The following is a 22,112-nucleotide window of genomic DNA, read 5'->3' on the forward strand; positions in this document are numbered from 1 at the left end:
AATTCAGAAAACCTTTGATAAACTTTCGTATACAAGGCTGATGCCGAAGCTTAAGGTAGTAATATTCTAGGTAAAACTTGGAGTTGGCTAAAGAAGTGGCTGGAAGAAAGAAAGCAGAGTGCATTGTTAGGGGAGTGACATCAGGCAGGGAAGATGTTTTGAGTGGAATGCCCCAGCGATTGGTGCTGGGGCCACTTCTGTTCCTAATCTGCATAAATAACCCACACTCAGAAATGCAGTGCGAGTTAGTCAGTCAAAAATCGTACTAAATGGGTCATTAATCACTTTTTTTAAACCCCTTTTTGGGGGATCCTTAGTGGGGCAACCACTTGGGGAGACCTGGGAGTCTGATCCTGTGACCTAACAAGACCTTAATAGCCTCCAACTCTTGTAAAAAGTTAAACAAATCATTTTCTTTATTAACAATCATTTTACATTCATTATATAAACAGGGCCCACAGCAGGGAATGATAGTGTATGTCCGCTCATGAGAAAGACCGTGACAACCTATTTATGACTCCAGGTGTTCTGATACCACAGGAATAAATGATGTGATGTAGTTCACACCACATGGTACAACTACTCACTGACCAATTCATGATGTTATTTGAGGTTTTAATACTGTGAGAGCTTTATCATTTTTAAACACTTGTACTTCCTCTCAGGCATTGGCTGCTACTTATGCAGTGAATAAGACATTGACTGTATCTGAGTGTTAAACCAGTAGCTTATAACAACAGTTTCAGATCTACTTGTGTATTTGTTGCAGGAATATAGTGCACAAGCTCCACCTTCATGCATGGGTACGAACAGTAAAGAATCCTCGCTAGTTCTCTTGTAGTCTCTGAATGCCCCAGCTGCTCCATGCTTTAGAGTCATAGTTACTCATTATAAGGTTAATATGTCTGGATCGCCAGTTAGAATTAATTAGTTGCTTTTTGCATGTGGTTTCTTCAATGTTGGTTCATGTGGTTTCAAAAAAGACTGTATATTGCTCATCGGGGGGCAGTAAAAACCACATGCAAAGACTCATTTGTATTTGTTTGGATAAAATTATAGATCAACGATTTTAACTCGAGACTTATAAATCACTTGGGTGCAGCAGTAACATTCTGCTCTGCTGTACTGCACTCTGATATATGGCCAGTTCCGGCCGAACAGATTTTCCCTTGCTTTAGTTTTGTTCCTATGTTTGCCCTCTCTTTAAGGGGGTAATTCACGCTTGGATAGAGTTCTACAAGCGGTGGTGGACCTCCAGTATGTTGCTGAAATGGCTGTTCTTCATTTGTGAGGCTGAACAATGAGCCAGATGTTAAAGGCGTGGGTCCATCGCAGCCCACTTTGATCCTGCCCACCTTCCAATGGAGCACACTGGAAAGTGGTCAGGAGCAAGAACACAGGCTGCTTCCTCTTAGCAACTTGCAGTTTTATTGATACAGATGCCAGTCTTCAGCCAATCCAATTCACTCCATGTGATATTAAGAAATGGCTGAAGGCACTGGATACTGCAAAGACTATGGGCCCTGACAACATTCAAGGCAGTGGGCCCTGACTACAATAGTACTGAAGACTTGTGCTCCAAGACTTGCCGTGCCCCTAGCCAAGCTGTTCCAGTACAGCTACAACACTGGCATCTACCCGGCAATGTGGAAAATTGCCCAGGTATGTCCTGTCCACAGAAAGCAGGACGAATCCAATCCTGCTAATTACCGCCCTATCAGTCTACTCTTGACCATCAGCAAAGTGATTGAACGGGTTGTTGACCGTGCTATCAAGTGGGACTTGTTCAGCAATAACCTGCTCACTGACAGTCAGTTTGGGTTCTGCCAGGGCCACTCAGCTCCTGACCTTATTACAGCCTTGGTCCAAACATGGACAAAAGAGCTGAACTCAAGAGGTGAGCTGAGTATGGCATCAAGGAGCCCTAGCAAAACTGGAGTCAATGGGAATTGGGAGAAAACCTGCCACTGGTTAGAGTCATACTTAGCGCAAAGGAAGATGGTTGTGGTTGTTAGGGGTCAATCATCTCAGTCCCAGGGCATCACTACAGGATTTCCTCAGGGTAGTGTTCTAGGCCCAACCATCTTCAGCTGCTTCCTCAATAACCTTCCCTCCATCATAAGATCAGAAGTGAGGATGTTCGCTGATTGCACAATGTTCAGCACCATTCATGACTCTTCAGATAATGAAGCAGCCCGTGTCCAGATGCAGCAAGACCTGGACAACATCCAGGCTTGGGCTGATAAGTGGCAAGTAACATTCGCACCACACAAGTGCCAGGCAATGACCATCTCAAACAAGAGAGAATCTGACCATCTCCCCTTGATGTTCAATGGCATTACCATTGCTGAATCCCCAACTATCAACATCCTGGCGGTTACTATTGACCAGAAACTGAACTGGACCAGCCACATAAATGCTGTGGCTACAAGAGCAGTCAGAGGCTGGGAATTCTGCGGTGAGTAACTCACCTCCTGACTCCCCAAAGCCTGTTCACCATCTACAAGGCACAAGTCAGGAGTGTGATGGAATACTCTCCACTTGCCTGGATGAGTGCAGCCCCAATACTCAAGAAGTTCAACACCATCCAGGACAAAGCAGCCCGTTGATTGGCCCCCCCATCCACCACCTTCAATATTCACACCCTCCACCACCAATGCACAATGGCAGCAATGTGTACCATCTACAAGATGCACTGCAACAACTCACCAAGGCTCCTTCAGCAGCGCCTTCCAAACTCACGACTTCTACCACCGAGAAGGAGAAGGGCAGCAGATGCATGGGAGCACACCACCTGCAAGTTCCCCTCCAAGCGACACATCATCCTGACATGGAACTATATCGCCGTTCCTTCACTGTCGCTGGGTCAAAATCCTGGAACTCTCTTCCTAACAGCACTGTTGGTGTACCTACACCCCAAGGACTGCAGCGGTTCAAGAAGGCAGCTCACCACCACCACCTTAAGGGCAAGTAGGAATGGTCAATAAATGCTGGCCTAGCCAGCGAATCCCACATCCCAAGAATGAATTTTTTAAAAATCATAAAATTACAATTTAAGTAATACCTTGTTTTCTGCATATGGGCGACGCTGGATTTATTTTCCATCCCGAGATTCCCGAAAAAGGTGACAGTGTCTCAAAAGCAGTGAGTTATGCTCAGTCTCTCAAAAACTCTGAACTGCTCTCATCACCTTCCACCCTTGTAAATACAATGAGGTCAGTAGTTTATAAATATAAATTATGGATTGCTCCAGGTATATCTATGTCATAGGAAGCTGCAAGGCTGATACTGTGCAAACTCCCAGGATCTGGCTGCATTACTCGTTGCAGTCCTTTTGGTTGTGATGCTCTCACATTGGAGACTGACTCAGTAGCATTGAAGCAATAATGATCTTTTTCCAAGTCAGTGTGATTTATGACTTGGAGGAGAACATTCAGGTGATGGTATTCCCATGACATTGCTGCTGTCGACATTTTTGATTATAAAGGACACAGGAGGAGATTTTGAAGTAAGCTTGGTTAGTTGCTTGTAGTCCCACCTGTGGATATACACTAGCAGATATTAAGTGAAATGGTAGGGCACCAATCAAGTGCAAGGTCCTGGATGTTGATGAGTGCTGTTGCAGTTGGCACATCCAGATGAGTAGTGAGTATTCCATCACACCTGAACCTTGTAGAAAGACTTTCAGGGGTCAGGAGCTGAGCTACATGTTGCAGGGCACCCAGCCTCAGCCCTGCTCTCGTAGCCATGTTATTGATGATGCTATCGATTTAAACTCCCGGGAAAGCAATTCTGTATTTTTATCCAGTGAATTGCTGTGATATACAGATTAGGAAGGCTCGATTCTCACTATGGTAAGCAACAGCAACAACTTCCAGTTATATGACATCTTTAACATAGTAAAGCAGCACAAGGTGCTTCACAGGCACCTTGTCAGACGAGCTTTGATACTAAACCATGAGATATTAGGACAGGTCACCAAAAGCTTGGTCACAGATGTAGGTTTTAGGGAGCATTTAAAAGAAGCGTAGAAAGGCGGAGAATTTTAGGGAGGGAATTCTAGAGCCTAGGATCCAGATAGTTGATGGCGCAGCTGCTAGTGGTGGAGGGATTAAAATCAGGGATGTGCAAGAGATCAGAATTGGTTGATCTCATCCGGGGTGGTGGCAGGGGATGCAGCAGTTGGCCTCAGCCTCCTGGGCTAAGGAAGGGGAAATCGGCCAGGATTCCTGCTGCTGATTGCTTCTTCATGTGCCCCTGCTGGAAATGTATGAGTGAGGACATTGGATATAGCTGCAAAGGTTCCTGAGGTTGGATTAGCTGCCAGCACTCACCCAAGTGGTCTTGCACGTGGGTAAAATGATCATTGTGGTGAGGTGCTGGAGGGTACTGGTGGCTGTGGAACCAGCAATGAGTCAAATCCTTCAGGAGAGGGGATGAGGAAATTTGGTGAGAAATTGTAAAAATCATATATATTCTGTTTAAAGCGTATGGGGTATTCAACATGATTTTTTTTGCCTCCTCTTGTTTGCTCGTGGAGGCAGAATCCAAATGTAGTGCTCCCACCACTGCCCTTGCATAAATCTGCTACTTTTTCTTTTAAAAGAGTTAAGGGAGCAAAGTTGGCCAGGGCACCAGAGTGTGATGAGAATTTTAACATGCACTCTGTTTTAAAATTCCATATGAAGAGCAGCATGTCCACCTGTGCAGCATTCACTTAGTACTGCGCTGAGGTATTGCTTTAAGTTAGTGCCACATTCAAGTTCTAGTGCAGGGCTGAAACCCACAACCTTCTGGCACACAGGCAAGAGTGTTTTATCAGCTGAGCTAGGTTTACCAAAAAGAATGCATGTGCAGAAATTGCAGTCACTTTTTATATTTATTTCAGGTTCTGAAAATCCTGGTGCAAGCTGTGGATGAAGGGATTGCCGATTGCAAAGGGGATTCTGCAAGGTTATTGACAGGAAAACTGCGGGAGCTCTTTGGTAGGGTGACTTCTAAAGTAACCAACGATGCTGATATTTGGAAGTTGTATGCCAAGCTTTGTGGAGATGGGAAAACGGAGAATGCAGAAGACAATGAAAAGGTCGGTACCCAAAAGCACTTTGAACATTGCGCAGAGCCTAAGCATTCTGCTTCCATTCTACTTTTCTCTTTCAGCTCTCATTAACCAGGTTCCCCAGCTCTCCTAGTGCCATTCTGAAGAAAGGGGATCAGGCAAACAATGATCCATCTGGTCCCAGTAACCATGCTTGAATCAACTACAAGAAAGTGCAAAAGAGTTCATGTTAGGTGTGTGTCCCCACCCCACCCCACCGACAAAGTGTTCCCTGACTGTCAACTTCTTGGACTGAGATTAAGAGCTTACAGTCTGAAGAATCTAATTGTTGCTTTTACCAATGTGCTGCACCATTGGGATGTCTCACCTGCTCATGATTTAGACTTCTAAATTACCCACAGCTTTACAGTTTTTCTGTGTTTAATTAGTGATGAGGGTGTGTATGTGTGCAGATACTCGGCATACCATTGTGCTATTCCTTACTCTTGGAATGTACACACCACATTTTTTTTAACATTTAAAAGTAAAATATTTATCACAAGGCAAATAAAACTAAGATGTAAGCTGTAAGTGAGATTTCACAGTGTTTGCATCTCAAAGTGCATTGTTGCAGTGTAGTTACTACTAGGAATGCAAAAAATTATGCATCTATTGACTCACTTTCTTTTTAAGTATGTATTGAGTAAGTATTTCCACCGACCTTTTGGTTTAAAGTATTTTCTTGAAGAATAAATAGCCTGCTCCCAGGCCTGTACTGATGCTGTTCCTGTGCCACCCTTTAGGTAATGCATACGTCACACACTCTGGTTTCCCAGCAACTTGCCAGAGATTGGCAACTTATTGTGGAAAATCGTGGCTGCAAAGCTGTGTCCTGTCATTCCACAATAAGTGCCGTAGATCTCGATGAAATGTGCTGCCTATTTCCAGATCCTGATAACTTCCATCTGAAACTCTGGGCATCTTTGAACCCATAAAATTGTCTGAAGGAGTAGAAAGAACTTTACCACAGTTAATCTGTTTTTCCTGATGTTTGATGGACATATGTTAGCCTAGACACTGGGAGAATTCCCCTGCTCTTCTTCAAAAGGTGTCATATTTTATTTTACGTTTACCTGACAAAGCAGGTCTCATGTCGGATCTAAAAAAACAGCACTGCTGACAAGGCAACACTCTCTCTGTACTGCACTGAAATGTCAGCCTTGAATGTGTGCTGAAGTTCTGGAGTGGCTGTGATCTTCTGACTCAGAGGTTAGAGGGCTACCACTGAGATCCAAGGGCAGAGGGGTCTCCTTATCAGCACCCAGGTGATAGAATTCATTTATGGATATTTTAAGAAACCTCATAGATTTTTATTGCCGGATCATATCCTTCTGCAGTTGTTTCAAGGGAAGTGCGGTTGATGGCTCTCGTTCAAATCCCTCATCCAGAACACATTAACTTTATAAATTGAGGATTTTCATACCACAGGATCAGAAAGCTCCTGCCACGTAACTCCACCATTTTTTGCCGCAGACTCCCAGAGGTCTTGGCCCAGACGCTCTGATATTTGCAATGCCTGGAGACTTCACCATACTCAATCATTTCACTGCCATGGTCTAAAACAATTTTGGAAGTCTTTGGCTCAGACTTCCATGCTTCTCACAAGCACAAAACTTCTATTCAAATGATTAACGAAAAAACAGGTCTTTCAGTACACGAGAAGGCTCCATGCTGAGTTATTTTTAAAAGCATGCTCCAGATTTACAGTGCTAATATTTTGGAGTTTTAAATCTGAGAATTGCAGGCGCTTTTGGAGGGAGATGCAGTTTGTGCACACATTTGCCTCTGCACTGCTTACTTGGGCAAAGGCATATGGTTCTTTTTGTGTTGTATACCTTGCGGCACTGGACACCTGTACGGGCAGACTTTCTTTGTTAGTACCTAATCCCGTACACCTCTCCAGCTCAGGATGGCCTCGGAAGTGGACTTTTCTGCCTGCGAATACCAGGCATCCCATCGTGCATTACCTGAAAAAGGCAACCTGAAAACACACTAGTTAAGGAAAAGAAGCACACTAGAAATTTAAGGAGGAAACTGCATAATTCTTTTTCCAAAGAGAATTTATAAGTGGCATGGACTTGATAGGCGGAATGGCCTCCACCTGATTCTAAGTTTTAGATACCTTTTAAAAGGGTTATTTTTCACTGCTTGGGCTATAAAATTCAACACAATAAGTTAAGTAGGTTCAAAAAGAGTGATAGATTACAAGGGGACAATCTAATTAATATGTTCAGAGATTATCATAAAATTTGAGAGCAAGAGCATCGTAGTTTCTGAACCCAGCAACTGAGTTTAATTCCCTATCACTTGCAGGCATTTGTTTCTTATGCACCAATTTTAATGTACTAATTAGCCTTTTCCAGCCACAAATAGACATTATTTGCAAGGTCCCTGTTTATTGATGAGCGAATGAATTAAAGTCCAATCTTGTACATTTGATATTTTCACAAGAAGGACCAACGATAGTCACATGACAACTGCAAATGTATTGTAAAATCAGTAGCAGATTTCTGGGGAAGTAATATATACCTAATCTAAATCAGAAAATGCTGCTGATTTCAGTACTATACACTAACTACATTTTGAATAGCATTACCAATTATCACTAATCAAATATGAGATTGCATTTTTAATACAATTTAGATTTTTTAAATGCACTTGCCTTTGGCTGGGCTGCTGCATGGAATTGGCATTTTTGCACCATTTTCCTCCCTGGCAACTGTATGAGGCTAAACCAGACATTAGCAACTTTGATGGCATATTTGACCCGGAGATGAGCTTCTGACCACATAACAGTACTGCCACTAAGGCCGTCTATTTCCACCTCTGTAATATTGCACGACCCCGCCCCTGCTTCAGCTCATCTGCTGCTGAAATCCTCATCCATGCCTTTGTGACCTCCAGACTTGAATAGTCTAACGCACTCCTGGCCAGCCTCCCACGTTCTACCCTCTGCAAACTTGTGGTCTTCCAAAGTTCTTCTGCCCATGTCCTAACTTGCACCAAATCTCATTCACCCATCATCTCTGTGCTCGCTGACCTAAACTGGCTCCCAGTTAAACAACACCAAGATTTAAAAATTCTTGTCCTTGTTTTCAAATCCCTCCATGGCCTCGTCCCTCCCTATCTCTGTAACCTCCTCTAGCCCCACAGCACTCATATCTGCACTCTTCCAATTCTGGCCTCTTAAGCAGCCCCAATTTTAATCGCTCCACCATTGGTGGTCATGCCTTCAGCTGCCTAGGCCCTAAGCTTTGGATTCCATTCATTAACTTCTCTGCCTCTCTACCTCACTTTCCTCCTCTCACACACTCCTTAAAACCTACCTCTTCGACCAATTTTTTGGTCATCTGACCTAATATCTCCTTATGTGGCTCAGTGTCATATTTTGTTTTATAATGCCCATGCCAAGCGCCTTGAAACGTTTTATTATGTTAAAGGTGCTATATAAATACAAGCTGTTGTTATAGGCTGACTAGTGGTCGCTGAGCCTTTGTTGGAAAATCTAAGGTTACCCATATGCTGTGATTCCATTCTGAGCTGGATGGCCTGAGTTTAAATTATTCTAACTTTGACTGGCAAGTGAGCCCCTAATATCATGTAAAGTTATTTTGGATCACTGTTGACTGGACCACTCCACTACCCTCTTAGCTAAAGGAGAATGCAGTGGAGGTGATGAGAAGGGAGCGGGAGAGATGTAATGAGGAAAATATATAGTCTGTGCATCCTTCATATGTTGTGTAATGCCTGTCCTTTTATCTGCAGGCACTGCAGTATCTAATTAAAGCTCATCGGTGTGAAACCCAATCCAGTGGATGGGAGAAAGATGTTGCATCTTTCAAAGAAATAGCAAAAAGCGCGATCGAACTTGCACACGGTAAGCCAATAGCCTTAACTAGCATCTGTAATCCTTGATTTTCCACTTGATTGTCTGGTCACTCGTGATCAGTGCTAATCTTCAAAGTCCTGTTGTCTATGCTGTCCTGTGTGATAGCAAAGAAAGCAGGTGAGGGTATGTTGGAGCTGACCTGTTTACTTTAGGTAGGGTCCCTAGGGCTCGATGTTGGGACCAGTGCTGTTTCTCATTCATATAAATGACCTGTACATGAAAACTTAATGCAAAATGATCAGATTTGCTGATGGTACCATACAGAGAAGCAGTGAAATTGAAGGAAGCAGTTCGAAAATTACAGTGAACTGAAGTGAATAAGTATTCTTCTTATAGGGAGCATCATAACCAAGCAATGTTTTCACATGCGTACTTTCTAGTGGGATAGCAATAAGAAGCTGATGTTTTTTTTCCTATCCCCACTGGTAAACAATGTCGGTGGTTAATTATTTGATGACCATGGTATTTCTGTATCAATATAAAATCAGTAAACCATAAAGGTTTTTAAAACTGCATTATCTTTGGAGTTTATTCCAAGAATTAGACAAGTTCAGAAAATAATGGGGCGGCACAGTGGTGCAGTGGTTAGCACCGCAGCCTCACAGCTCCAGGGACCCGGGTTCAGTTCTGGGTACTGCCTGTGTGGAGTTTGCAAGTTCTCCCTGTGACCATGTGGGTTTTCGCCGGGTGCTCCGGTTTCCTCCCACAGCCAAAGACTTGCAGGTGATAGGTAAATTGGCCATTGTAAATTGCCCCTAGTGTAGGTAGGTGGTAGGGAATATGGGATTACTGTAGGGTTAGTATAAATGGGTGGTTGTTGGTCGGCACAGACTCGGTGCAGTGCTGCATCTCTAAATAAATAAAATAAATAAATAAATATAGTGCAGTAGGAGGCCGTTTGGCCCATCATGCCTGTGCCAGTGTTAACTGAGCTGCTTTAGTTCTATATTTAATTTGGTTTTATTCTGCTATCATTTAAAAATGAGCAGGTTTGCCATGAGAGCATGTGGATGACTGGATCCCAATTGTTCTTTTAATAAGATGTAGTTCCCATTTTAGGAGCTCCATTCGAGTACTGGGTGCAGCATTGGGTTCCACACTATAACAACAGCTTGCATTTATGTAGCGTCTTTAATGTGGCAAAATGTTTCAAGGTGCTTCACAGGAGCATTGTCAAACAAAATTTGACACCAAGCCACATGAGGAGAAATTAGGACAAGTGATCAAAGGCTTGGACAAAGTGATAGGTTTACAGGATGCTTCAGAAAGGATACAACGCAGATTCATTAGGCTGCTGCTTGTATAAGGAAATACAGATGTGATGAAACACTTGGGCACTTCTATTACATCGCCCTATAACTTTTTTTTCTATTTGTTTAATACTATGAATGGATGTTCCCTGTTTCGTTAGCTGATCTCAGCTGAGACAGTGGCGAGAGTACTTCAGTGCCCCAGGATCTGATCGCAATCTTGTCCAATTTCAGTGGGTAGCATAATCAAGTCAAATATATCAAACCAAATTAGACAGCAACGACTTACATTTATATCGTGACTTTAACATAAAATGTCCCAAGAAGCTTCACAGGAGCGTTATCAAACAGAATCTGATACCAAGCTATTTAGGTCAGATGACCAAAAGCTTGGCCAGAGCTGTAGGTTTTATGGAATGTCTTAAAGGAAATAGAGATAGAAAGGCGGAGAGGTTTAGGGAGGGAATTCCAGAGCTTAGGGTCTCAGAAGCTGAAGGCACGCTGCCAGTGGTGGAGTGATTAAAATTGGAGATGAGTCCAAAATTGGAGGAGTGCCGATATCGCGGTGACTTGTAGCACTGGAGGAGGTGCAGAGATAGAGAAGGCCAATGCCATGGAGGGATTTGAGAATTTTAAAATTGAGATGTTGTTCAACTGGAGCCAATCTAGATTAGGGGTGATAGGTGAACAGGACTTGGTGATAGTGAGGATATGGGCAGCAGAGTTTTGGATGAGCTTGAGTTTACGGAGGGTGGAAAATAGGAGGCCAACCAGGAGTGCATTGGAATCATCAAATGTAGAGGAAACAAAGGCATGGCTGAGGGTTGCAGCAACAGGTGAGCTGAGCTAGGGGCGATGTTACTGTGTTGGAAATGGGCGGTCTTGGATTATAAATATATAAAATATATAAACTAAATTATACAGGTATATAAAATTAAAGAATCTCAGTGAAGGCAGCATCTGTGGAGAGAGGAACAATTCTGATGAAAGGTCACAGACCTGAAACATTAACTCTGTTTCTCTCTCCACAGAGACTGCCTTACCTGCTGAGTATTTCCAGCATTTTCTGTTTTTATTTCCGATTTCCAGCATCCATAGTATTTTGCTTTTGAATCTCAAGTCAACTTGCCTTATTCTTGGAATAAACTCCAATTGAAATTTTTTTATTTTGATGAAAGACTATCGCCGCCAGAGAGTTTACCACATATGTTGCTTGCTAGAGTCATCTGGATTTAATTTTCAAGTTTTTTAATAACTAATTACCTAGATATCTCAACTTTAGAGTACTGCTGTATTGCCAGTTATTAAAATGAGAGGTATGCGCTTAATGTTGGCAGTGATATTTGTTGAGCTCATTGTAGATTCCAAGAACCAAATGAACCCAGATTGAAAAACATAATCTTCTGCCATTTCTGCCCCCTCCCCTCTCCTTTCAGCATTCAGAAGGAGCTGTGCCCTCTGTGTCACCCTTGCTCTCTCCTCTATCACTGCTTCCAACCTGCTGCTCTTCCCCTGGCACCTTCCCATGTTAATTCAGGTGGTGGGCATTCATTGGGGTCTCACCTGTGTTTCTATATGTAGCAGGCTGAAAGTTTGGTTGTTGGTTGGAGATGCACAATATATAATGTGTATCTCTGTAAATAAAAGCTTTTAGGTATTATAAATACTTGGTTCCAGTTCTGTCCTTCACTAACTGGCTATCCGAATTCTAACATCCTATGCGAGCACAACACATGCCCTTTGAACTCTGTCCAGGGCACCAGTCACTCCTTCCAGGTGAAACAGCAATTTACTTTTACTGCTTCCAACTGTTTACACTATGTTCGCTGCTCACAATGCGGTCTCCTCTATCTTGGGCAGATAAAATGCAGGTTGCTTTGCTGAATGCACCTCTGTTTTACCCCCAAGTGCAGTCCTCAACCCCAGTCACTTGCTGCTTTATTTCTCCATCCCACTCCTACTCTGATCTCAGCCTCCTATGAAAGCTCAACATAAGCTTGAGAAGCAGCATCTCAGCTTTCTGCCAGGCACTTTGCAACCCTTGGACCTTAACCACGGCTTCTACTTTGTCTTTTGACACTTGGTGTTTGTAATGGAGGATACCAGCACTTCCAGAGATGGCAGAAGGTTGTGAATTAGTGCTTGTGATTGATTGGTGGGGGTTGGGGCGGTTGGTGGAGATGTGTTTGTGTGTCTCTCATTTCTCTCATTGCGACTCCTTTTATAAAATTTTTGCTTCTGTCATTTAATCATCTCCTCTACTGCACGGAATCACTTTTGCAGATCATTCTTTTTCTTGTGTATATGGTGAATTCATCCCGCCCCCTTTTCCCTTGCTCTGATCCTCTTTATAAGCTGTTGATCTGTATTATCCTGCAGTTCTGACTGAGAGAATATTGACCTTTTGCCTTTCTCTGCAGATTCTGCCTGACATGCTGCGTGTTTCCAGTATATTCTAGTTATATTTCAAATTTCCAGCATCTGGAGTATTTTGCTTTTTTGAAAAATATCTAAGCATCATTTGCTAAAATTGTTTTCCTTCATTTTTCACAAAAGTCTTAGAGTCATAGTGATACAGCACTGAAACAGGCCCTTCGGCCCACTGAGACTGTGCCGACCAACAACCACCCATTTACGCTAATCCTACATTACTCCCATATTCCCTCTCACATCCCCACCTTCCCTCAATTCTCCTACCACCTACCTACACTAGGGGCAATTTACAATGGCCAATTTACCTATAAACCTGCAAGTCTTTGGCTGTCGGAGGAAACCAGAGCACCCGATGGAAACCCACATGGTCACAGGGAGAACTTGCAAACTCCACACAGGCAGTACCCAGAACCGAACCCGGATCGCTGGAGCTGTGAGGCTGCGGTGCTAACCACTGCGCCACCCTATTTTTTCATTTTTTTAAAATGTTTGTTTAACAAACATTTTTTTCTGAATAATTTTCTTTTTTCAGAAATGACCTGTGGCTTTGCTTATTTCTCCAGTAGTTCATTATAGTGCTCTGTGGTCTAATGCTATAATTGGAGTTGTGCCTTAATGTCTTTTATGTGTGTGTGTGTTTTTTTGTGCAGTGTCAATCAAATGCAGTAAAGGCAAAACTAACCCTCAGGAGGCTCTACAGATGCTGTCCTCAGCTCGCCTCAGCCTGCGTAGCGTATCCAGCAAAGCACAGGTAGAACACCACAAAGCCCTTTTAATTTTTTTTTGAAAACTGCTGAATTTTCTTTGCAGCTAACAGAAATACAGGGGAAATGTTATCCTCTTTGGAAGCCATTGCCATACTTCGATTGCAAGACATTGTAACCCAGGAATGTGTTGAGTTCAGATAACATCTGTATTTGTCATTATTTTCATATCAGAATGCTCCAGGACAGAGATGTCAATGCTTCTTGTGTACTGTTACGACCTCAGTGAGACTATTAACGTTAAAACACGAGATATGAACTCTGCAGACCAATTTAACGAATTACAGGACAAGATTTCACGTTTTAAGACTTTTATTATAACAAAACAAAACAAAATATCACCATTAAGTGGATAGTACTTTATAAGTAGCTAATACTCCAGATTACAGAGAAAAGGTTTTTTCTTCACTTACTAAAACACTTGAAAACCCCACATACATTTATACCTTACACAGTCCTTGAAGCAAAATCTTTGCAACTAAAAGTCCCAAACTCCTCCCAGCTGCAATAAGTTGAATCTTCCTTTCCTTCTCAAAGTCAGTGTCCTCTCTGCTCACTTCTTCCGAGCACTTTCAACCTGGATATCTGCGTATAAGGTGATTTCCGGTGACCCTGTTGGTCTTTTCTTCTCCGCAAACTCCGACTTTCAAATTAGTTTCATGTCTTTGCAGCAGTGTTCAGAGAGCAGGTGTCTCCCTTGAGGCTGCCACCACTGGTCGTTGTCTTCCTTACAGCCTGCAAATTTCCCAAAGTCTGTAGAATTTATCCAGAAACAGAAGGTCAGTAGCCATTTGTTTGAGGCAAAATGACAGAGCCTGCAAGTCTGGTTACAGCAGAGCTACCCGTGCTTTCCTTTGTCTCTAGGTGTTAACCATTTCAATTTGTATTTTACGTCTTCAGAACCACTGATTCCTTGTTTACAATCTGAAAGTCTGGGAAACCCATTGTCCGTCAGGTTTTATACGCTTGCGAAGAGGGTCTTTGATCTGGGTTCTTTGTTGTCCTAGTAACCAAGATTCCTGTGTTATGACCAGATGAGAAAGAGGTCTAGGGTTCCCTTTCAGCCTTCACCTGCTCTGACTGTAGCAGGGTTTAATTTTAAACACACTGTGTTTTTAGCTCCCCTTTGGTGAATCCTTGTTCACCGCTTTCCAATTAAATGGCAAAGAAACCAGCATAAACAGGCTTTCTTAGGTTTAAAGAAGAAAAGTTGAAATTTATTAAAATTAAACTCTAATTTGGTTGACGCCCACGGATACACGACACGCCCACGCTAGCATGCATACGCGATACATGCAAATAGAGACAGAAAAGATAGTGGAAAAGTTTGAGGCAATATCTGAAGAGTTTTGTTACGGTTCTTCTGGCTCCCTGTAGAGTTCTTGATTGTAGGTAGATCTTGCTTTTTGTTGGGGCCCAGTATTACTCTTAAACCTTGTTCGCTGTAAGGGATTTTGCTCTCTTGGGGTTCATGTGGATTCAGAGGCTTGTGAGAAAGAGATGGGAGCAGACAGGCAGATCTTCTTAGTTCAGGAGCAAACAGACTTTCTCTGTTCAAACTGTACAAATCAAAAATACCCAGGTTGCCAAGCAGGTTAGTCATGTGACTAATTGGTCTAACTATGTCTTGGATTGTATCACCTTAGCAGTCTTTGGAATGCACCTCTTGCACACAATACCTGGTGATCAAGGTCCATTGTGGGTTGAAGGTGACAGGGAATGGTCCTTGGTCCTTCCAGTCGCCATCTGATTAAATGCAATGTCTTTCCCAGCCACGGCTGATCTGTTTAACAGGTCCTTTCTTCACTCCAGTAACAGTTTAAAATCAATGTTCATGACGAAATTAATGTGCCTCATTCTTGGCAGGTGGGGGCCTGGCATGACACCTATCTTGTCTTTAAGCAGTGGATGTGAGGTCACATGACTTCTGACTCCTTCCTAAACTACATTAAAAATCTCAGTTTTTTCAAACAAAATCCTGCTACAAAGTCGACCATTCATAGCATATGCTTTTCTGTGCCTACATATTATTTTTCATTCTTTCACAGGATATGAGCATCGCTGGCAAAGACAGCATTTGTTGCCCATCCCTAATTGCCCTTGACAAGTCCATCTAGTGTAGGTACACCCATTGTGCTGTAAGGAAACTTGGCTAATTCCACAAAATCAGTTTCTTCATGAATCTTACAATTCAAGCTTTCACCTCTTTGATGGCTGTGTCTTTAGAACTCCTTCTATTAACATTCTTAGCTTTGCCATCTCCCCACTCTCACATCTCTTCCATTGCTGAAGCTGCCGCTGAGAGGTTAGATTTCCTTTCTTGTGTCAAATGTTTCCTTTCCCAGAAAGCTACTACCTCTCTACAAAGCCTAAGTCTATCCAAGATTAGAATATTGCTGCCATAACTGGCGAGGCTTTGCTAACACCTTTGTCTTCTCTTGGTCTGTCGCAAGCTTTCTTGCCTTTTCTGTGTTTTACTGATGCCATTCTATTCTATCTCATTCTTGCCCATAACCTCAAAGCTGTGAAACTGTTTCCTCATAATATCCAGGCTTTCAAAACCAAGCTGGGCACCACTTTAGTCACTAGTTCTTGATTTACTTAGTTTTTTATTAAACAATTTGTATTTATATAGCAACTTTAAAGTAAGAAAACATCCCAAAGTGCTTAACAGGTGTGTTAGAAAGCAAAATTTGACACTCAGCCCTTTTAAAGCAATATTAGGGCAGATGACTCAAAGCTTGGTCAATGAGGTAGATTTTAAGGAACATCTTAAAGGAGGAAAGAGAGGTAGAGAGATTTAGGGAGGGAGTTGCAGAGCATGGGGCCTAGGCAGCTGAAAGCACGGCCACCAAAGGTGGATGTTGAAAATAGGGGATGTTGAAAAGGCCAGAATTAGATGACTGCAGATATGTTAAGAGAGTTGCAGGGCTGGAAAAGATTACAGAGAGAGGGAGGGGCAAGGCCATGGAGGGAGTTGAAAACCAGAGACATTTGCAACCTGATACCCTGCAATATTGTCCTTGACCTTTATCATAGTTTCTCAGTAAAATAGAGAAAACACTGATATTGCCCATCTACCACTGTTCTTTAATGGTTCCAAACTGTTTTCAGTTACAAATAATTAGTAAATTGGTTTGGTAATCATGATGGATTTACACTGAAGAAAGTAAATGGCAAAAGAATGGAGATCCTCAAGTAAGCTCAGCTTGCTTTGTTGTCACTTTGTTAACTGCACTGTTTTGCAAAGCCTCTGTTGTGCCTTGTGATGGAATATGGTAGCCCTGTTTGACAGGCTGCAGAGAACACCAATCTCTCGCTTCTGGTCTCCGAACACCCAAAACCATCGAGGCAACAGGCAATGAGGATAGTGCAGTCATACTGGAATCCACCCACTAGACTATTGCAGTAGTGTGGATGAGCAGTCAGTTCTCTTTGAGGCTGTGTTGAGTAACATCATATGAATTGCAAGCATTTAAGCCAGATCACTGCTTTTATGCCAAGAATACAAGAGCTGCTGCCACTGTACTAAACCGTCAGCACTGAATACTGATGGCAGTGTTTCACAAACCACTTCAACGTCCAGAACAGCTTTTTCCCATGTGACAATATTATTTAGAAATTGAAATATAAAAATAACTGTCACTTCATGAATCCACATTGCTGGGACCTGACTGATGTCACAGTTTAGTTTCTCAAAGTCTTTATCTGTTTGGGAAGTCACTATTCATGAGATATTCATTCTTTCACTTGTTTCTTACTATGCCTTGCAGTTATATCATTTTTCAAAACCATGTCAGTGACATCTGTATCGGTAAAGAACTATGGCACCAGTAGGTTTTTCATTATATGAACAGGTTGTCCAGCATGGGCTATTTCTCTGATATCCGGAATGTCATCTATAGATGAGACACTTGCATATAATACTAGATCCAGCACTGGTATGTGTTAAATGAATTAATCTTTTGGAAACTGGTGATGTTATTTCAGAATTCAATGAAGGAAATTTGTCTTCAGCTTTTCATTGTTCGTCCAATATAAATTTCTATAATTGTACATTGTTCGAATTTCTGTTGAAAGGCATAGATTACTGGCCCCATTTCTGAAATATTAATTGTGTAGAAAATCTCTGGCAGTGCCTGAATAGAGAAAACTGCTTTGAAAGTTTGTGCTACCATTTGTGAAAGTAGTGATGAACGCCGTGTTGAGTTCATTAAAATGTTTGTCAGGCTACACCCAATCCAGTTTTGAAGAAAACAGACCAACACACTTACAAACTAGTTTCTGAAACTTCTATCGTGAGATTGAAATCAAGAAATATGAAGTTACTGCAGGTGGGGTGCCTTACATTAATCAAGCAAATTAAGACATTTTCAAACACTGGCTAAGTGTGATTTTGCAGTCACTAGCCAGACGATCACTTTCCTCAGTACTGGTACTGTTCCATGGAGATGTAGTGTTACAGTTATCAGGCAAGTTTAAGTTATGGTTGTGATTCAGGAGTCAAATCACAAGTTAGAACAGAGGCTGTACAATGCTGCTACAATACATAGCTGCCGCTATGTTGAACTATTGAGATTGGTACCACATTGAATATTTTCCTTATGGAGACCTCAAAGGTATGGTGTAGTCCCACTGCAGAGACTGGGGAAAATTTTATATTACTGAATCTGGGTTTATTGTATATAGCATATATGTAGGAACATCTGGGTGGAAAGGATTACAGGCCTGAAAGGGAGCCATTGTTGATTTTTTTTTTTTCTCCATTAATTTAAATGGATAACAGGAATTTCCTGCTGTCAGGCGATTGTTCCTCCCTTCCTGATTTTTCTCTGTACACTGCGCACAATGAATACGACACAGGTTGGATCATCTGCCCTGTTTCTCCATTGTTGTAATCTAAGCCGCACTATCTCCAAGAGATGGTCTCACATCAATCTGGTTTAGAATTGCCAGTCGCTGTATAAATGGCTATATTTGTATTTCCCAATTTGTAAGTTCTGTGTTGTCCTGTATTGCCTATTTTTTTCCTAACAATAGAAATGTCAATAAGACATACTCAATAAGAAAAGGAATAGAAAACGTTTCAGTGAAATTTGCAGCTCATTGGTCTGAGTGATAATGCTGCATTTGCGCACATTGTATCTCAAACCTGCTATTCCCACTGAAAGCCATCAATGTAATGGGCTGCTTTTCGGTGCAATTTTGTCCTTCATGCTTGAAGCATAATAGCCACCACCTCACATAATGATACTTGGCATGGCACAGATTGATAGCTAAGTGCAGTAAGTTTACTTTCCAATCCATAACAAGGAGCGGCAGTATTCTAATGCTCAACACCATTGTAATCTTCTTTCCTCCAATGAAATATCTCTCCGTAATCTAGAGCACAGAGTCCAAGAATTAGTGTTATTGCTCATCACAACAATTTTCACTGCCAGCCGAACACTGCTAAAGGAGAAAATACTAACCGCATTTTACAGGTGACTTATCAATATCCATCGGGACAGTGGTAAAGCCATAAATAGTCAGCAACCAGTAGGCCTGCCTCAAACCCAGTGGATTTGTTAGAGGAGGTAAACACATTTGTGACAGAAAGCACATAATATGCATAGGGGTCATTTGAAGAAGCATCTCATGATGTATTTAAAGAAGGCTGAGGCTCATGGGATTAACATTCACATTAGCAAACTGGATTGGAAACAAAAGGTGTGAAGGTTAAAGGAAAAGCCTCTCTTTCAGAGTTTCAGCATCCAGTTGCAGGGATCTCTTTAGGTCCACTGCTCTTCACACTTAATTTCATAAATTAATGAAAGGAGAGGACATCCACCACTCGTATAAAATTTGATGCTGACATCATCCCGTTAGTGCTATGTAAAGGGATTTGGATAAATTATATAAATGAGCTGAAGAGTAAAGATAGATCTTAAGGTAGAACAGATAGAAGCTAATAAACAGGAACAGGAAAAATTCCATATTTTCCAATCCATACATTGCTGTTATGAGCAAAAGATGTCTGATTGTAAGGGGGGGTGGGGGGGGGGGTGGGAAACAAGACAATCTACCTTGATATCACCTCACTGGACATCCTACCTGAGGTAAATGAGGATCTAGAACAAGGGGACAGAGCTATAAGAGATTTAGGGCAAAGAAAAGGAGAAATGTTTTACATAGTGGGTTGTGAGGCTGTGGAATGCACTGGCAGGTTAGTGACTGAAGCAGTGACCATGTTGAAATTTAAGGACAGGTTAGATAGGTGGTTGAAGGACAAGGCAATAAAGTGATATGTGGACAGCAGGCACACAGAATTAAAACTACTACTCATGGAAGATAAACACTAATACAAACTGTTTCCATGTTGTCATTTCCATATAATTCTCTGTCCTGGTCAACAGTTATCCCTCAACCAACACCACCAAAACAGATTTTCTACTTGTTTATCTCATTTCTGTTTGTGGGATTACATTACAGCAGTGACCACACTTCTTTACTATGCAGCACTTGGGGACATCCTGAGGTTGTGAAAGATGCTATATAAATGCTCTGACTCGACCATATACCTAATCCTGCATCAGAAGAGAAATCCTGCTCTGCCAGTATGATGCTGCCATTTTCATTTTCAACATGAGCCACCCTAATGCTCAATGTGAACAAGAGTCTGATGGGGGACTACTTTCACTAGGATCTGAAATTAGACCTCCCAATTTATTTATCTTGGGACCTATCAAGAAAACACTGTATGCCGAATGGGAAATGTTAATTCATCGTTTAGAAATTTGCATTAGACTTTGGATGGAAAAAATCCTACAGTTAACTTTACAAAAAAAAAGGACAACGAAGATGGCCACCGCATTTTGCATTTGAAATACCAGGAGATTGAATTGAACACAGAAGTCTAACAGGACAATGCTCTGGCTAACTGAGTAGATTATCCAGATCACCCTTGTTAACGAGACATTCAAAGCCATCTCGAGGCATTCAGAAGTGGAGATGTCCCTCCAGCGGGTAGGCACTGACAATACCACCTGAGAGAGGTTTTGGATTTTAGACTTTGAACCTCATTAAAAACAAAGGGGATTGAGAGAATCATGTGACCATCTCCCCAGGAGGAGGAGGAGTGTTTCTACCTGGCACCCCCTACCTCACCCATACGAAGACTCACTGATTTGGGGATCTGACCTACTTGCTGCTGCAGCCTGCTCTGGAATCTACGGCATGGTGGTACTGTCACTGGTCTAGTAATCCAGAAGCCCAGGCTAATGCCCTGGGGGCATGGATTCAAATCCCACCCTGGCATCTAGTGGAATTTAAATCCAATTAATAAAAATCTGGTCTCCGTAATGGTGCCATCATCAAGTGTCATAAAAACCCATCTAGTTCACTAATGTCCTTTAGGGAAGGAAATTCTGCTGTCTTTACCTGGTCTGGCCGACATGTGACTCCAGTCCCACAGCAATGTGGTTGAACTCTTAACTGCCCTCTGAGATGGCCTAACAAGCCACTCAGTTGTCAAGGACAAATAGGACAAATGCCAGCAATGCCCACATCCCATAAAAGAAAAAGAAACCTGATTGGAAGCCACGCCTGTCAAACAGGCTCACTTCCTCTCAAGTACAAAGGATGCACACTGTGGAGTATGTAGGGCACCCCAGGCCTCTGGGTTTCCCGCCTATGTAACCCACCCCTGTTAATATCCAGGCCAATGTTTCATTTGCAGTCTTCTCTGAATAAGGAAAAAATTGCTAAACATGTATTACAAAGCAGCCATCCCAGTGCCCAGTGTGTTGGTACGGTAGTTTGCTCTGGAGTTGAGTGGCTGGATTCTGTCTGGCTCATGTGATTTCCTTGCATCATGAGTCTGAATCTTGGGTCCTCTGCTGTGAAGTTGACCAGAGCCCAGTTTCTTTCCTAGAAGGATTGGGAAATTGGAAGATCTGCAAATTTGCACTTTTCTTCTCTTTGTCTGGTTGTAGTGTTCTTTGAAGCTTTGGATCAAGGCAACAGCAGTCCACCCTCTCACTGGGATGGCAATCGGGGAGGTAGGGGGGTGAAGGTTAATGTTAATAAAGAATTAAACTAAACTGCTCCCATTGTTATCGAAGGGTTAAGGTTATCCATAAATTCCTCTGTTATTTGGAAACAAAATGTCTTCATTGAATTTTTTTCCCATTTGGTCACAAAGGAAACTGTTGTGGTTAATATTGACACATTTATTTGTCTTGCATTTTATAGGAGCATTTTACAAGCTAGTTCAGAAGCACATCTGTTTTACAAATGGGGAGTATTGCCAGGATAGCCATCCTTCATTTGTAAACCTATTCGAACCAAATATGCGTCTTTTCCTCCCCAAGAAAACTTTTAACTTTTGTAACAAATGTTCCTCAACTTGCTTTGTCTTTAAAAGCAAAACTTCTTTTCATTTTTGTCAAATGTTCTTTAACTTTTTTTTCTCTCATTTTCTTCCTTCCCTCGAATGCATTGACTTTTGCCAGGGTGCAGTTCCATAGACAAGTCCAACCCTCAAGTGACTGAGGTACTCCTAGACTGAGGCTTAATATGACACTGAGTGCTGCATTTACCCACTAAGCCTTTGGTCAATTGCCAGTTCTTAACATTTCCTGCTCCATGACGGAATTTAATTAGTAAATCTGTATTTAAAATTGGAGCAGACCAACAAA

At 42.1% G+C, this 22,112-nt stretch overlaps 1 protein-coding gene across 1 annotated transcript in view; it reads left to right on the forward strand.

Moving 5' to 3' along the window:
- The window catches only part of ttc27 (tetratricopeptide repeat domain 27), a 209,791-nt gene that overhangs the window by 185,526 nt on the left and 2,153 nt on the right, over window positions 1-22,112 (forward strand). The window contains exons 17-19 of the mRNA XM_068045342.1: window positions 4,889-5,086; window positions 8,864-8,975; window positions 13,321-13,421. Coding sequence (XP_067901443.1) covers window positions 4,889-5,086; window positions 8,864-8,975; window positions 13,321-13,421 — 411 coding nt within the window. The remainder of the gene's footprint in view (window positions 1-4,888; window positions 5,087-8,863; window positions 8,976-13,320; window positions 13,422-22,112) is intronic.

The sequence above is a fragment of the Heterodontus francisci genome, chromosome 13 (genome assembly GCF_036365525.1).
Source record: "Heterodontus francisci isolate sHetFra1 chromosome 13, sHetFra1.hap1, whole genome shotgun sequence".
Lineage (NCBI taxonomy): Eukaryota > Metazoa > Chordata > Chondrichthyes > Heterodontiformes > Heterodontidae > Heterodontus > Heterodontus francisci.